This window comes from Trachemys scripta, chromosome 7 (assembly GCF_013100865.1).
Source record: "Trachemys scripta elegans isolate TJP31775 chromosome 7, CAS_Tse_1.0, whole genome shotgun sequence".
NCBI lineage: Eukaryota > Metazoa > Chordata > Testudines > Emydidae > Trachemys > Trachemys scripta.
In genome coordinates, this window is record NC_048304.1 from 20,470,781 (window position 1) to 20,489,356 (window position 18,576).

Below are 18,576 nucleotides of genomic sequence, written 5' to 3' on the forward strand. Positions count from 1 at the left end.
CAACAATTGCATCAGTTTTATGCAGTCTTAACCAGACAAAATCTAGGTCAAAAAGAACAGGTAATTATCAAGTGATCCAGCCCGTCGCCCATTTCCCCTCACCACAAAGGGATGCAGTGCTCAAGGTACAAATTGTAGTTACTCTACTAAAATCTGAACTCCAATCTCCTACCATAGTGCTCACATACACTTAAAGCAAGTAGGTAGCCCTACACTAGCAGCAAGAGCAGTATTTGTCACATGGTAACTGAGTGGATCTAGGGTGCCGGAGGGCCAACTCAGCCTGGCTGGGTAGGGAGTTTTCCCAACAAAACTATATATTGGTGAGTCATCTTGAACGGGGAAAGAACCAAGCTTAAGGCTATTGCTGCCAGGGCCGGCTCCAGGCACCAGCCTACCAAACATGTGCTTGGGGCGGCACCTGCAGTGGGGTGGCGCTCAGGGTTGGTTTGTTTTTTTTTTAAACATACTGGGGCTGTTGGGGCGCCCGGCAGCACTCCAGCCCGAAAGCGGGGCCCCGGCTGGGCTCGCCGCCCTCCTCGTGGCGCTTCGGCCGGCTGGGGAGAGCAGGGCCACGGCCAGGCTCGGCGCCCTCCCCTGCCGCGCTCCCCGCCGAGGGGTGGGGGGCAGCGGGAGGCTTTTTTGCCTGGGGCGGCAAAAAAGCCAGAGCCGGCCTGATTGGTGCCAGGTACCCAGAGGCCAGTTCTCGGGGGCACCCTGCATGCAGCCTTGGGACTCAGGACCTCACCACACAGCAAGTCCTGCTTTTGCAGTGACTGGCTCCCGACTCCTCCAAAATGGCTTCTCCCCTCTCCAGTGCTTCCAGGGCAGGACATCTTGCTTCCTATTGATCAAGCTAGCTCTTCTTACCAGGCTTTTTTCCCCTCAATCATTTGACTCTATCCCCCTTCCTTTTTCTCAGTCACTGCTCCTCCTCTTAGCAGGCATACTGGTGGCTATACAGGCACCCTGCTATCCTCCCTCAACCCCAGGTGTGCTCCTGCCTCTCCAAATAGTGTCTCTCCTCTCTCCTCCTTGGTTGCCTAGCAGACTGAGTCTGCCTTTGGCCCCCCTTCCTCCCAGGGACAGCATGCCTCTCCCTGAGTTACAAGCACAGCAGGCCAGGAACCAAGTAAGCTCCTCGGGGGTTACAGTGGGACTTTTGAGGTTTATTTAGTCATATCCTTTTTAGAACACTGTAAATAGGTATTCCTTTTTAAAATATGAAGATAGTATCAAAAGCCTAGATATATCAAATATATGGCTTTCTTCCTACCCACAAGGCTTGCTACCCTGTGGTTTGACATGATTTGTTTCTGACAAATCCACATTGACTGTTATTTATCACATTATTTTTAGGTGCTTACAAATTGATTGTTTGCTCCATTATCTTTCTGGGCACTGAAGTTAAGATGACTGGTCTATAATTCCCTGGCTTGTCCTTATTCCCCTTTTTATAGATAGGTACTATAGTTTCCCTTTTCCAGTCCTCTGGGATCTCTCCATTCTCCATCAATTCTCAAAGATATGGCAAATGGCTCAGAGATCTCTTCAGCCAGTGCCGTAATTATTCTAGCATGTATTTAATCAGGCCCTGCCAATGTGAAGACATCTAACTTGTCTAATTAATTCTTAACTTGTTCTTTCCCTGTTTTAGCCGCAGATCCTACCCTACTTACCTTGATGTTCTCTATGTTCATCGTCCAATCACTGCTAACTTTTTTGGTGAAAACCGAAACAAAAAAGGCATTTAACACTTTGCCCATTGTTGTGTTTTCTGTTGTTGTCTTTCCTTCCTCATTGAGTAATGGGACTACCCTGTTCTTGGTCTTCCTCTTGCTTCTAATGTCTTTGTAAAATGTTTTCTAGTTACCCTTTATGTCCCTAGCTTGTTTAATCTTGTTCTGTGTCTTGCCCTTTCTAATTTTGTCCCTAGATGCTAGTGTTATTTTTTTTTATATTCATTATTCTAATTTGACCTAGTTTCCATTTTTTGAGTTTCAAGTCATTGAAGATCTCGTGGTTAAACCAGGGTGGTCTCTTAACGCACTTCCGATCTTTCCTACGCATTAGGGTAGTTTGGTTTTGTCCCCTTAATAATGTCTCTTTAAAAAAACTGCCAACTCTCCTGAAGTTTTTTTTTCCTCTTCGACTTTCTTCCCATGGGATCTTACCTACCAGTTCTGAGTTTGCTAAAGGCTGCCTTCTTGAAGTCTATTGTCTTTAATCTGTTGTTTTCCCTCCTACCATTCCTTAGAATCCTGAACTCATCATTTCATGATCATTTTTACTCAAGCTGCCTTCCACATTCAAATTCTCAACCAGTTCCTCGCTATTTGTCAGAATACAATCTAGACCAGCCTCCTCCAGCTGCTTTCTCAACCTTCTGCATTAAAACGTGGTTTCACCCACCTCTCCATGTTCTGGACTTATCTGGGGGCTTTTGTCACCTGCCCTATTAGGATTGCCAGGTGTTCTATTTTTGACCAGAAAGTCTGGTCAAAAAGGGGACCTGGCAGTGTCCGGTCAAATGTACTGACTGAACACCAAAAGTCCAGTTACCGCAGGCAGGGGAGGGAGGCGCTAGGTCATCAACCAGCCCCTGCTCAGTAGCCCTTCTTGGAACAGCAAAATGGGGAAGGGACGGGGGCAGAGAGGCTCACCAATTTAATATGTGCCTGGTTTTGAACAGTAGAAAGTAAGCAACTGCAAGGCATGGTTATTTTTACTAGTGGACTTTTAAAAGCTCAGGCTACTATTAACATGTTAATAGTATCAGTAAAAGGCTGCAGTCGGCTTTGTACCCGCCGCCACCAGAAGCACAAGGGTTTGTTTGGAGTACTCCATGCATTCAGCCAACGGTTCAAGCCAGAGCAATTTTTTTCATACATTTTGATCTACTAGAGGAGCCTGTGTAGCGCATTAAAATGCTTGGAATGTTGCTTTATTTCCTGTCATTTGCTGATTTAATTGAAATAATTAATAATGGGCCTTTTGTCCTATTTGTTGGGGTGAGTGCAGTGTTGTTGCTTTAAAAAAACACTTTTGCAATTCAAAGAAATTAGACTTTGGAGTTGGCAGTTTTCCACCACTGGTGTCAAGGGGTAATGTCTGATAGAGGCTTCCTAATAGTGAACTGTCAGCTTCTCCTTTCTGTTATTAACTTTATTTTCTGCTAGTATTGTTGGCCTTTATTTTTCTTTCTCGCTCTCTTTCTCCTGGCTCGAATTCCCTATCCTTTGCATAAACCGCACTCAGATGCTAAACATAAAGAGACCAAAGGAAGAGGCAGTCTCTAAAACAAGAGTAAATGCAAAATAAAAGAAAAGCGTGTTACAGATTAGTGTCGATATATCAGTGAGCAGACAGCTCATGAAGGCTTCGTGGCAGCCAACACAAAAAGCATCGGAAGATTTGTAGTGATTGCTTATTGACGATTAGCTCGGATCCCATAGCAGTGATGTGAAAGGGAAAGTGGGAGTAGGATTTGCTGTACCAAATCAGATTGTTGGTCCAGCAGATTTGGTGTCCTATCTCTGGAAGTTACAAAAACCCGATACTTTGTAGGAAGTTGGAAAAAAAACAACAACACCCCACTCATAATACACTTACCCACTTGTTTACTAGTGCATGTGGAAGGGGGAACAAGAACAAACATCCAAGTGATCAGTTTACATCCTGAAGCATCTCCATGACATTATTATTGTAGCTGGCATGGCTACAAAAGTTAATAGGCATTGTATCTCCTCAGTTAAAAATGGAAAAGTCCTTAATGCCTATGCTCTTTACTCTCTTTTTAAAAAGTTATTACAAATGCATTAAGTAGATATGAGTTTGAGCCACAAAGCACAGGCCCAGATCTGAGCTTCTCTGAAATGTTCAGAGACTGTGTTGAGACGCTTTTTTTTATAGATGCTGAAGCTGTTTGTATTATAATGCACCACATTGTTCCTGTAATTTAAATTCAGTTAATGAAGGAGAGTCATGTACTTGTACAACTGTAACACATGGAACTACTTTAGTTAAAGGTGTATATACTGTACAACTGTACTGTACTTAAGGGAGTATATATTATATAGTACTATTGGAACCACTTCTGTTGGTGATAGAGAGACAAGCTTTCAAGCCACACAGAGCTCGAAAACTTGTGTCTCTGACCAACAGAAGTTGGTCCAATAAAAGATATTACGTCACGGCCACTGGTCTCTCTAATATCTTGGGACCAGCCTACTACACTACATATAGTACTACTTTTAGATACATAGGCACAATTCCCATTGCAAAATTCTGCTTTGGTAAATCAGCTACCATTAGCTTTAATGGGAGTCACACCTGTCTAGGCAGAATTGATTTTATTGTAATAAATCCCCTGCAGTCTATGCCAGCAATGACTATTGCCCCACAGTTCAAAAGGTCGCCTCCTTATTAAAATATTATGTTAATGTCAATAAGACGTGGATTGACGCCTCAGCGGTGGTGTTTATTGTGTTAATCATCTGCACACAGAGTAGGGCCCACTGAGAATGGAGGTGTAAACATCTCAGTAGGAAGACCTGCAAGGATCCTATGAACTCATAACATGTCCCAAAGAGCTAGCACAAAATCAATGCCAAGGTCACAATGCCAAGTCTCTGTGATGCATTTATTTTTGTTTATTAAAAGCAAAAGTATTATGAACCAAAAAAAGTAGTAGTTTTAAGTCTACATAAGTTTTGGGCAGACAGAGTCAAGGGTTCTCCACCCACCTTGAACTCATAGTTTGTTGTGCCTGATGTCTGGTGTGGGCAATAATGAGGCTCCAGGGAGTGATTTTGGAATGTAGTGATGAGCTTTAAGGTCCCAAACTTGCAAGCATTTATACATGTGTAATGTTATGCTCCTAAGTGCCACTCATATTAGTAAAATTAAATACACATATAAGGTTTTGAGGGACCTGGGCTGAAATTCTGAATTAATATGCTGTTGATACAAGTCATCAGAATCTATTTTTGACACCTTCTTTTGTGTTTTTATTATACATACAAAATATACTTATATCTTCTATTTGCTACATATTAGTTTTTGATAGTGAGAATTAGCTCGCTAAGAAAATTATGTTTGGTACAATTTCCTTCTTAGCTAAATTCTTTCCTCTGTTTCTTCTACTGTGTGCAAGACTATTGAATCAAGAGTTTGATGTCTGGAATGTTTCAGGTTTATTAACTTCAACAGAACTAGTGTAATTGTGGCTTGAAAATCCCATAGTTTAAAACATAAAAACCCAAACAAACCCACAGTCGAGATCAATATACATTTCTATGAGTATTTTTAATCAAAGTTTTAAGTACAAAAAAGAAAATGTGCACAACACGTTACGAATAACACAATCACTTTTCCAGGTCTGAGGAACCCTGGAGAGAACACCATGTGAATTATATAAATTCAAGGAAAGCTTACATCAAGCGGCACTGAAACAATCTGAGATACACAGATGGAGAACACCTTGCTCTGTATAGCAGTTACAAGAATGAGCCATTCTTGCCAAAGCAATACAATATTGTACGTAGGTCTGTTTACCTTCCTTCTGCCTCCTTCCTCCTATCTGCTTGCTGTACCAGTGTGTAAGAGCAGAAGATGCAGAAGCATGATAATATGCAAGGTTGCTATGTTGTTTTTAGAGTTCAGCACTCACAAAGAACTACCTAGTGAACTATTTTGATCCTTTTAAAGTTCCCTACAAAGACTAGGACAGAGGTGGCCACATTTTATTTGATACATGAGCTGCACAGCTCTCACAGATAGTTGCTCTGACTTGAAACTGTTCTAATGGTGCTGCTGCCTCCTCTCTACATACGTGGCTGCATTCAGCCATTGCCTGTTTGCTTCCCTGCCCCAGTGTAACTCTTCCAGAGCTTTCCATACTTTGGGGGGTAAACACTATTATTTCATCATTAGGCAGGGCCTGACAGCTGCCTGTGCTACTTCTTGGCATGTGATAACAGCCAGTGATAGGGCAATCTGTCAGCTATGGTACGGGTTGCATTGTTCAAATGACCATTTTCAGTACTGATGCTGATGACCGGTCTGTGTTGCCTTCCTGCTTATTGCTTCCTGCTCCTTGTTTCTGTTTGTTTCCTGGTTCCCGCTCCCTGAATTCAGTGTTCCATTTCCTGTTCTGTGTGTGGGAGTGTGCGCGCATGTGTGTATGTACACATAGCGTTGCGTGTGTGCAGTTACGCTGAGCCTGCTGCTACATACCTGCCATTTGGACTGTTGCTGACTTAACTGGTTTAGGGTTTGACCACCTACCTGTGTGTCTTGCTTTGATTTCCTGGTGTTTGGGGCTACTGTTTGGGGTGCATCAGAATGCAACACAGCTGCCTTGTCTTTGCTACTTTTTGGCAAAGCTGATGGTAGGACAACCTGTCAACTACTGTATGGACTGGATTGTTCTTGTGAATATTTTCAGTACTGCCCTGGGCCCATGATAGAAAGTACTGGAGAGCTGTATTCTCTCCAGTGAGAGAGCAGGGAGAGCAACCCCTGGACTAGGCCAACAGATTTCTTTTCCCATTTCAATAGGTGCATCCTCTTTGGCAGATCCTCTTGTTAGTTCTGTAGGGCCTTGTTTGTTCTAGTTACAGGAAATACATTGCAGTTATTTCTGAGAAGTATTGATAGTGTCATGCAGTCTCACAATAATCTTCTGAGCCATCACAGTATATGAAAAAGTTCCCCATACCCAAGATAACCATCCCTTTATACAGTCTTAATTCCATTGCAAATAGTGAACACTCTTCTCACTCAAATCTGTGGGGTTCATTTGTACTTTGGATGTTCAATTTCAGGCAGGCTACATGCTTTATAGCACTGCAGAGGGTGCTGGTACTATCGTTTGGCTAGACACTATAGTTCTGCATAATTCGCAGTTTTGTTCCCCATTCTTTGACTTTCTTAGGCTAGTTAATCAGAGATCTCATGAGCAGCTGGTAGTAATAGCAACAAAAAGTCAACTTGCTCTTAGGCTGACCATATCTGGCTTCCATTCTGTACTTTCAAACTGTAGGCTGACCTGTCTCTCACACATGTGGGTATCTGCTTACCCTGAACGATTGCAAAGCAGAAGCCATCAGACATTAGTTAGCCTGACAGTCAAAATGCAATGTGTAGTATTTCTAAGTAATGGATTTTAGAATAGGAAGTAGACTCAGCTCTACAGCCACCATCCAATAGGATGAAAGGGAGGGAGGGGAAAAAGAAACTACTTGTGTTTTTTCACATTTGTCCTCACTTGTTCCCCACTCCTTACACATTATTGTATGTGAGCAGATTCACTTTTGGAAACATTTGGCTACACAATGGAGAACGCACCTGAATGCAAAAAAAAAAATTGTTAGCCTGATTGTTTTTATTACAATGGATCCCAAGGGAAGTGATAGAGATTATAGAAGAACCCTTGTTTCAAATCTCCCATCAAATATTGATAGCTAGAAACACTTGGGAATGACATTAATGAATATTTTTCATGATGAGACAGATCACTGGTTATAAGAAATGGCTGCAATAGATTCAGTAACATAGTAGCTTGACCATTAGTGACATAAATGTGTTGGTCCCACTCTGGTTTCCAGTGGGCATTTGCATATACCACAAAGTCACCACCGTCTGGCACAAATGGATGAATATGCTCGGGAATCACCCAGTTGAAAGTTGGCATTAAGGTGCATTGCAAAGCTGTATGTATAAGCTTGTGATGGAGTGTTCATGCCACACGTCACCTGGGAGAGTTAAGGTGGCTGGGAAGGGGCTAATTAACCTAGTAGACTGCACCTGGGGGAGAATTAGGCTGGCCAGGCAATCCCTATTAGAGGATGAATTTCAGCTGAGCAGGTATAGGCTGGTCTGATACAAAGCCAGCAAGCTGAGAACAGAATGGGTTGTAGGAGGAGTAGTCTACAGTCACTTCCTGGGAGGAGGAAAGTGTGTTTGGATTATAGATTGGCAAGAAACTGAAAGGGGTGAAATAGCAGAGGGAGCTCTACTGATAACCGGGGGGGTAGAGCGAGGGAAGAAAAGTAGGAAGAAGAGCAGGGAAATAGCAATGAGGTCTGGGGTAAGTGGACCATAGTTGCTGAACAGAGACCCTGTGCTGGAATCTGGAGTAATGGGCAGGCCTGGGTCCCCTACCTGCTCACTGAGGAAAGTAGCATTGTCTTGAATTAAAGGATGGCTTGGGATGGCAACTGGACAGTTGATCTGGAGAGACTTTGGTATTCTGGAAGGGGAAACATATAGTGACCTGGGCCAAGTCATGCAGAGGGGATATGCTGAGTCCCAGAGGGTAGGAGGGGCCACGGTGAGAGCAAACCATGGGGCATCAGATGTGGATGGAGCTAATCACCTGAATGGCCCGGAGGAGGCACCCTAGCAGTGAGTGAACCCCATTACAAAGCTACACATACAAGATTAGGCACGTTGAAACTCTGTAAGCGTGGCATTTGTATCCCCTTGAAAGGGTAGCACAAAGCCCTCTGAGCTGGTGATTCCCCACTTCCTGCAGTAGTCCTGCACAGAGTGGGTAGGCAGGCTGAGTGGATGCTGCATGATGGGCTCCTACTGATGCCAAATAAACTGGCACAGAGGAGTGTATTGGTGGCAAATCAGAAGAAGGGCTTGACTGGACTATGTGGATTCAGCAGCCCTCACGCTGAAAAGAACAAAGGCACTGGTCACTATCCTAGCCCATAACCTGCAATGGTCACTGCAAGGGGGTTCCTATCTCCCTTTCCCACAAAAAGGGTGAGTTTCACCCCTGGAAAGTAAAACAGTTGGGGGGGGGGAACCTTCTAGTCCTGTGATTTACACCCTGTGCAATGCCCTTTAGCTCAATGGTATAGCACTTGGGTAAATGAGACCAGAATATGACCCTCAGCAGATAAGATGCACACACAATGGTAAATATAAATGTATTTGTTATAAAGAGTGCCCTTGAACACATTCTTTCACCCCAGGCTTTACTTTATTGAAATTCTTCCTAACAGGCCCTTTGAGAATGGACTGTAAAGTCATCTAAACACATCCTTATTTTGAATGGTCTTTAAAAGATGACTAGCTAATCCTTGTAGTAAGTCTATTTCTGGACACAGGAATGAAAACAATATCACTTGATTGCTAGTCTTCTAACTTAATGAGCTGACATTTTAAAGAAAGCCACTTTAGTGGTGCATAGTGTTTTATTACATTAATTAAATGTCTGATCAGAGATGCCAAATTCTTGGTTACTGCTTTAGGTAGCAACAAATGGATAATAGAGGCTTTTTTCCTCCTGACATTATAGGAAAAAGAAAACACAGCGTTTGTGCCCTTGAAGAGAAAACAAATTTTGGGGATGGGGTGGGGTCAAAGTATATGATCAGATGGGAGCCTCTATCCATATCATGTGTCCCATGAACAATTCTAGTTGTTAACTGTGAAGTGGAGATGACAAGTTCTATGCTAGTTTCAATGTGAACAGGACACACTTCTAGGCTGGGAATCTGCAAAGGTGCCCAAGGAAATTAGGCTCTGATGTGCCACTTCATTTCTATGGGAACTGAGTGCCTGGTTCCTTTGAAAATCCAAATAAAGGAATCCCCAAGGTACCATGTATATTTACTTAAAAGCATAGAAATCTAAAACAACTAACTACTGAAATAACCATGTGGCGTTTCCTTTCCCACAGGATCGCTTTAAAACTGGAACAAGCCTATAGTTAAGTAACAATATCCAAGGGCAGTTAGATCCACTTGTGTGTGAGGCAATATACTGTATGAACCTGATTTTGAAAGGAACTTCTATTCAGCTCCCCATTTTGTGCCTGCAAATTCGAAGGTATCACCAAAGTTATTTGCAACCAAACAGTTTGACATCTAAGTGATTACACTTGCACTTACAAAACTGCAGGCACAAAATGGAAAGTTGCTTTTAACAGGGCCATTGTAGGAGCAATAATGGGTTTGGGAATATTTGATCAGACCAGCCAGCTACCAGACTGACCATCCTTTGAACTCACAGCCAAACATAAGATGATGTCATGTTGGCCTGAGACAATATATAGAACATGCATAGATTGAGGGGGTAAGGTGGAGGGAGGAGAGAGAGGTTGTTTATATAAACACACACTGGGTCAATTCAAGTTGATGTCCAATCCAGAATTTCCCCCAAGCTGTGAATGGCTGGAAGAATATTCCAAGAAATTTCTGCTGGTCTTCTCTTTGTAAATAATCTGAAATGTGTCCTTTTGCTGTACTGATATGCATCAGACCCTTCCTTTTATGTAGAGTCTGATGCATAACAAACAATGGTAATAAAAAAGTAGCTCTGGCATTCTGGGATCCCTGGTCTTCAGATACTGGTCACCCAACTGCATTAATTGAACATGCTGCTAGTTTATCTCTTTCTCATCAGACACTTCATAACCCAGACCCACCACTTTCTTTTCATGGCTGTTGGGCTATCTGAGATTCCTTCATGTTACAGTGACTAAGTGGCACGCAGATCAAACCCCATCTCCTCTTCCTGTAGGCATAGTCAACGATGGGCAAAAGCAGCATATATGAAGTTGTGTGCCCCTACACCAGTGATTCTCAAACTTTTGTACTGGTGATCCCTTTCAGATAGCAAGCCTCTGAGTGTGACCCCCCCCCCTTGTAAATTAAAAACACTTTTTAATATATTTAACACCATTATAAATGCTGGAGGCAAAGCGGGGTTTGGGTGGAGGCTGACAGCTTGTGACCCGCCCTGCATAATAATCTCACAACCCCCTAAAGGGTCCTGACCCCCAGTTTGAGAACCCCTGCTCTACATAAACCAAAAAAAAGGATATCTTTGAATAAAGTTCTGATTTATGCTTTACTTATCAATGGAACGTACTCCTTACCCTCTCAGTTTGGTCATGAGTTTCCTGTCACTCGGGCAGAGACCGGTAGGAGATCATTCCCTTCCCCCCACGGTACTCTGAGGAACTCACATTTCCACAGACTAGCTTCTTACTAACTGTGGAATAGACTAAAATAATTCTATGGGGACTCCTGCTGCAGAACAGCAGGACTTTATTTAGAGTGGAGATGCTACCACCCCTACTCCTCATGCTAAATAAACTTCAAGCACAACTGGAAGGTAACTTCACTTGACTATTACAACACACAAAGGGGGCAAGAGTAACAGCAGAGTGAAAATGGTAGTGACAATTAAATAATGAGCATGGCCTCAAGGGCATTGATCAGAATAACAAGGTAGCTGCCCTGTCAGTCATCAACACCTTGCTTAATCCTCAAATTGGTACAGCCTACTGCCCCTTCACACCTCTACCTATTGTAGCATCACAAACTCAAATAAGGGCCAGTTTCCATCACCTTCTCCTATAGGTCTGGAGCTGTAGCTTGACGCTACTCTACTGGCACAAGACCCTTTAGCAGCAGTCAATCTGAAACCTGTTGTGTGACAGTACTAATAGCAGTGTTACAACAGCAAAGAGAAGACCTTTGATAGAACAGATGAGTCAGCAGTGATTTTGCATTAGGCATTGACTGACAACTCCCATCTATAGAGGCCCTCACCAGATAAAGTTCCAGTGTTAGTCTCTGTGCAGCAATGTGATATTTTCACTCTAGAAAGCAGCATGTCTTATATTGATCTAACTGCAGTTTGCTTGATAAATAAAAATAGCTCTTTTCAAACAAATCAAGTGTCATTTGACATGCTGACTGTTTAATATTTTGCCACCTGCAAAGCTGAATTTTTTTGGCCCATTAATGGCCACTTTAATAAAGAAAATGACATCTGAGTAATGAATGCACTATGCAAGTGGTTTATGGGTATCGATACCAGATTAATTCCTGAAGAGTGGAAACACATAAACCATAGCTTCTGCTTCTCCCATGACAGTGAATTTCTGGGAGCTGTGAAAATGGCTTCAAGCTAAGAACTGTGATTTGTAACCTACATGTGATGTGTTGGTTAATTTCATATAAGACAGTGTGCATTTATGGAAGAAAAGTCATGTCCAAGGATTCCTGGTTTAAACACATAATGTGGGACAGGAGGGTAAGTCCACTCTTGTTCCCTTAGCTAGGAACGTGTTGCATGGTAATATATGAACTAGCTACACCTTTCTCCACAGTGTTATTAAAGTATAAAGTTCATGACTTTAACTTCTGAAGAAGAAATTATTTGCATCCAGTTCGAAGAATGTCTGCTACTTGTTTTCCCAAATACGCCTTCCAGGGTTTCACCAGACTGTTCATATTCACGAGGAGTTTGCTGGTCCTTGAGTCCTCCTGACCTGCTATCAGGTAGTCTGTTCCTGGTTAAAAAAATAATTACTTAAATAAATAAAACAGGAGTATATACTTAATATCTGCACTCCCCAGGGAGTCAGGATCTTGCACCATAGCTAGCTTCAGCCTGTTTTTAAAATGATTATTCCAGGTTGTGCGCATACAGTTTTATGTGCATTCATTTTCTGTGCACTAATTCCTCTGTACACCAGCAATACATTCTAACATGCATGTGCACATATTAGGGTTTGTGTGTGAAGGTTCTATTTGTCCCAAGGAGTTTAACTCTTTCAAAATCTAACACTTGCACCAGCAAGTGATTGGGCTTGATTCTGAACTCCCTGACAGTTTTTTTGTTGTGGTGGTGTTTGGGGTTTGTTTTTATTTTTACACCAATTTAACTCCATAGGTTTCAGTGGAACTACTCCTTGTTTGCACAGGTATAAGTGACAGCAGAATCAGGTCTTGCCGGGTGTAGGCTGGTTTTGAATGTGAGAATTCTAAAGCATCCCTGTTAGATTATCATCTGCACACGCAACTGCTAGTGCACAGAAAATGTGTGCGCAGATATTAGTTCATGCACAATTGTACACCTTCAAGGAAAGGCCAGATTGAGGTGCCACTGAAAATCAGGATGTTTTGCATTAAACACAGGTGGGTTTTTTTCGTGTATTATTTCCGGTATGATACGTAAAATTCCCTTACTGTTCAGAGGCCTTTGTAACAGCTAAGCACCTTGGGGCAGGTTATGGAGGGAGCTGTCCCCCTCTGAAGTTTTCTTGATTTTGTTGGTTTAATAGCACAAAACACAAGCAGAAGGTGCAAATTCTTTAAAATACAACGAAGAAACATCCCCCAACTGAAAAGGATGGCTAGATTTTGGCTGGCAATTTAGTCTTATTTTCAGCAACGTGTGAGTGTTCCTATCCATATGTCTGGTGTGTGTGCATTTCTTATTGAGTATCCGTTGTCTGCTGTGTCTTGTTTCTCTTTTGTATTTGTGCCTTATTTCATATGGCTGTTGTATGGTATCTGGTTGTTTGTGTATTTGTGTCATGTGTATGTGATTGCTTGATTTTTAATTGAAATGAAGCTTGGACATCCAACCTGGGGAGCTTGGGGCGGTGGGAGATTGGCAGCCTTTCTACATCCATCCTGTTAATATCCAAAGTTTAATTCTTCGGGTTCAGTGTGTGGAACAAAACTTCTGGATGATAGACAAAGGGGAGTGCGGGGGGAAAGGTACAGATCTTGCCCTCCCTCCCCTATCATAGCTGAAACCTGCAGCAACAGAAAGACCACATTGTCAGTCAGTATTTTCTGGTGAGGAACAAAGTAAACACCATTATTAAAGCGCCTGAGCTGAGGCAGCGTTTCGATTGGCTGGTGAGCAGTCTAAAGGGCTAGATTAATCTGTGTGCGCCACACAGATTAGCTGAAATGGCTGTTTGACATGACAACTGCCAGCTCTGTATTCTTCTGGTACAACAATGCACATTCTCCTCACACAATAAGGATCTTTAACAGCAGCTCAGACAACTCCAGGAAATGTAACCACCACATCCCCATAGGATTAGAGGCATAACCACAGAGGTGAGACACTCTACTGTGATCAGTTCATTAGCAAGACACAGATACTGCTAATGATTTATTACTCAAGCAGACAAACCCCACTCTTATACTATAAAATTTATTAAAAACACAGGGCCGAATCTCCTAACACCCCCAAGTATGTGTAGTGGTGAAAGGGGATTCTGAGGGATTATACATTCTCTATGTACCCTACTCAGCAGCCCTGCAATTTCAGAAGAGGCTGCTGTTGCAACCCCGCTCCCTAAGAAAGACTGAGGCTGATGGCTATGGGAGTCACTGGCCTTGTCTCACTCCTCCCTTCCCCCAAATCCTGCTGTGCAACCCCTTGCACAGTGAAAGCTCACCCATTTCGTTGCAGGCAGAGCCCTCCACAGCCCTGGAAGGGGAAAGAGAGGACCGTATTTACCCCCAAATTATACTTCTTCAGTCTTTAAAAATCCTGAGGTTTCCTATGCTTTTTAAAAAAAATGCTAGTTCATGTGCAAAGCAGAGAGCAGCTCAATAGTTTATTCTGGCTAGGAGTTACTAATATGGAAAGCAGGGGGGGTCCTTCTTTAGTCTCCATATAGCAAATCCATTCGGTAGCTCCATAAGTAAAGTTTTATGATTAAACTCTAAAGGCCATGAGATTAAATATGGACTTCCTGTCGTCAGCCAGGGAAGAACATACAATACAATGCTGCAGAGACGACTGGGCAGGAAGCCAGACCACCCTGCACAGCAGAAAGCCCTGCTGACGACAGTAGCAGTTTGGACTGGCATTGGTGGCTGCTGCTTACCCCTTACTCCAGCTTTTTTGCCACCCCAAGCGGCGAAGCGGGAAAAGAAAATACAAAAAATCCGCGATCAACGGCAGCTCTACCACACCGCTTTATTCTTCGGCGGCAATTCGGCAGCGGGCCTTCCCTCGGAGAGGGACTGAGGGACCTGCCGCCGAATTGCCGCCGAAGACCCGGACATGCCGCCCCTTTCCATTGGCCGCCCCAAGCACCTTCCTTCCTTCGCTGGGGCCTGGAACCGGCCCTGCGAATAAAAGCAGGGATCTCAACAGGAGTGAGCATGTACAGTGAAATTCTCAGTGGGTAGAAAACGGCATAGAAACCTGACGTCAATAGAACTATGCTGATTTACACCACTTGTGAATCTAGTGCATCATTTTGTGACGAGAATCTAGTTTGTATGGTGAAGAACTGGCTAGTGTGCAGGTGCACCACTGCAGGGGCACTGGCTAGCGTCAGAACTGCACAATAGTGTTTCATGGGCCCCATACTCCTAACAGCTAAAGAGAGACAAGGGGGCAGGACTTCTTATGCCCTCTCCCCTCCTTGAGCTCCTGTGAAGGGTCAACCACAGTCTAACCCTATATTAAACACATACTTCACCCACCCTGACCTACAGCTCCAACTACTGGGCGGGGAGCCCAGCAGCTGTTTAGTGGTCCACAGCTATACCATAAAAGACTGTAGGACAGGAAGTGTAAGAGAATACCATAACCATTTGCACCACAGTCAGCAAAATGTATTTGACCAAGTTTGAGTTACATTGCTGAAGTACAGCTCTCAGAGACCATATATTGCATCCCTGCAAATTCAAACCCAAGTCCTCACCTGGTGGTACAGATGATGCAAGACCCAAATCATTTTTGAGAGGGCACAAATCATTTTGGGTTGGCTGGAAGAATTCACACTGGATTTGACTGGACTCAGCCAATCCCAGAACAATTGGCTCTTTTGTATGTGGCTGATTTCAGATGAGAACTTGCCTTAGAGGTCAGGGTAAGCCTTAGATTTCAGACCAAATACAAGGAATTCTTTCACTCAGTGCGGAAGTGTGTTTAATCTATTCAGAGGAAAAAACATAGGGTAACTTATCTAACAAGTTTTTGTTTTAGAATGTGGATAAGTCCCCACTCTCTGTGGTGTAAGGCACAATAGTGAAACATGATCCTTGGGGATGCTGTTTAGTTCATCCTAAAGAAAACCAAGTTACCTGTCTCATTCAGGGCCTGATCCCAAGTGGTGCTGAACACCTGCAGCCTTTACTGAAGTGAATGGGAGCTGTGGGTGCTCATCACCTCTCAGGATCAAGCCCTTGCTGCCTACTTGGATGAAAAAAAGAAAGCCGGGTCCAAAAGGTATTTCCAGACTCCAATTAGCACAGTTAAAGGCACTTACATGGGCTCTATAGCTCATCTCCCCATAATTATCCACATGGGATTTCAACTGGGGTAATACACGTATTTCTGTCTCCTGTCCACTAAATTGCTTGATGGGAAAGAAGGCAGTAGTGAGGGCTCTGCTGAAAAATCCATCCCTTCAGCTACTAATAACGTTGCTTAGCACCTATCTGGCATAGGCACCAACTCTGTGGGCGCTTAGGGGCTCAAGCACCCCCCCAAAAAATAGTGGGTGCTCAGCACCCACCAGCCACTGATCAGCTGTTTGGTGGGAAGTGCTTGGGGGAAGGTGGAGAGCAGCGAGTGGTGGGTGGGCAGGGGACTTTGGGGGAAAGGGGTGGAGCAGGGGCGGGAAGAGTCAGAGCAAGGGCGGGGCCTCGGGAGGGAGCAGAGCAGGGGTGGGATGAGGCGGGGCAAGGGCTGGGCCTCAGGGGAGGAGGTGGAGTGGGGGCGTGAAGAGGCAGAGCGAGGGCTGGGTCTCGGGGGAAGGGGCGGAGTGGGGGCTGGGCCTCTGGGCATAGTAGGGGTGGAGCACCCACTGGGAAAAATAAAAATCAGTGCCAAAGTGCTTTTCAACTTCAAGTGGCATTGGAGAGATTAAGTTGTGCAGTGCTGCTCCAGGAGCAGGCTAGGAATCACCCTGTGCCTCCAAGTCATCATTTGGTTCCTATTGCCCCCTTGTCCTGCAGGGAAGTAATATGTACCAGCCCTTTTGCTGGCACAGGTTATTTCCCCTTCTGTGCCGTCTTGGTATTCAGAGGTATGGGGTGGTTCTACTCCCTCCCTGCCTACTGAGGGGGAGGGGAATAGCTGCTAGCAGCGGCTGCTCTCCCCACATCATAAGCTCTGGTGGTGTGACTAGTTCATACAAGCCCCTCCCCTGTGCAGGTGCACAGAAGGCTCACAGTTGTGCCCTAACTAATTAATCCTCAAAGTCCCCTGTGAAACAGATAAGTTCTGATAAACATTAGCTCCACTTGACACGTGAAGAAATTGTGGCAGAGGGTTTCTCATGCCCACAGAGGGAGTCATTGTGAGATGGGATTCAAGGAGTTCCTGGACCAAAGTCTGTGTGTAAACCACTAGACAACACCTCCCTCTCTACCCCTCTCTCTCTTTTTCTGTATATTCACAAGCGTAAATCTAATGTAGTAATTAACTGAAATGTCAGATCTGGATTTATTTACATTCTAGGGCTGCATTATTGTTATCAGTGAGATTGCATTTCATTTTCTCTGTGCATACTGTATATGATGCAAGGCATGGATGCAATGGCAGTTTTGCCCTAGATTCTACGGCACTCTGATAGGAATTCTGCGGTGGCTACAGAGAAATGTTTAAAAGGGATGTTTTTACTGAATTAAATCTAAAGACGAATAATCTAATCAGCACCAAAGCTCCTGTCTCATTTATTGTGACATTAAATTCATTTATTGTATGTTAGCCCCATATATTGAGTTTCCCACATGCTGCAAATTGTGAGCTTTAAGTTTCAAAGTACCAATACATTAAGATGCATGGGGCAGGTCACACCTCACAGCTATTGTTTCAGGCTGTCTTCAAACTCAGAAAGGCATCACTGAACCAGTTTGAAGCTGCCAGACCTGCTGGCAGGACTAACTGCTGCCCAGCCCTGCACTTCCCAGCTCTGGGAAACAGATTATGCCTGGTCACAGTGCAGATGCTTGGGCAGCGAAGGGAGAATGGGTCTCTGTGCCCACTCCCCTGTAGCACATGGGGAGGCATAGTTCATCCCTAACTGTTTGAATAAAGGATTTCTCGATTCTGTTTCTCTCTTTAATACTCCAATAAGAATACCAGGTTTAACCTGCTAATCCGTTCATTCGCTTTATGTTAACTGGACCAGCTTTTCCTCAATGGATTATTCCAGCAGTATGGTCAACTAGTGTGGGTCTCACATAGATTCCAATGCAATTTCACTAGCTTCAATAGAGTTACTCCTGATTTACGTTAGTGAAAGTGAGATAAGAATTGGGAACATTAATACCTTAACGACCCACATTGCCTTTTTCCCACAGAATTCATGCCATAAGCATTTAATACTTACCAGGATTGAGAATGGGACATGTACATCCCCTGTTGGTCCAGGACTCCGGATAGATACTTCTGTTACTCCGGGCAATTTTCACTTTGCCTGATTTCAGGACCTTCTTTACCTTCACTACAACTTCCGCATGGGTTCCTTTGTCATGAGCCGATAGGATTCTTGCTTTTATCACTGCCAGAAAACACACACAGGGACACAGACCAATAGAATCATAGAATATCAGGGTTGGGAGGGACCTCAGGAGGTCATCTAGTCCAACCCCCTGCTCAAAGCAGGACCAATCCCCAACTAAATCATCCCAGCCAGGACTTTGTCAAGCCTGACCTTAAAAACCTCTAAGGAAGGAAATTCCACAACGTCCCTAGGTGACCTATTCCAGTGCTTCACCACCCTCCTAGTGAAAAAGTTTTTCCTAATATCCAACCTAAGCCTCCCCCACT

General features: G+C 43.8%; 1 protein-coding gene across 2 annotated transcripts in view; it reads right to left on the bottom strand.

Annotated features, from left to right (window-relative positions):
* Positions 1 to 5,288: 5,288 nt before the first annotated feature.
* The window catches only part of LOC117880397 (netrin-4-like), a 73,391-nt gene continuing 60,103 nt past the window's right edge, over positions 5,289 to 18,576 (bottom strand). The window contains exons 9-10 of one of the 2 annotated variants that reach the window (XM_034776546.1): positions 18,137 to 18,307; positions 5,289 to 12,325 (exon numbers count right to left, since the gene is read on the bottom strand). In XM_034776546.1, the coding sequence (XP_034632437.1) occupies positions 12,189 to 12,325; positions 18,137 to 18,307 (308 nt within the window). In that variant the 3' untranslated portion in view covers positions 5,289 to 12,188. Of the gene's footprint in view, positions 12,326 to 14,078; positions 14,269 to 18,136; positions 18,308 to 18,576 lie in introns of those variants that run through there. The other variant, XM_034776547.1, reaches the window with a different exon arrangement.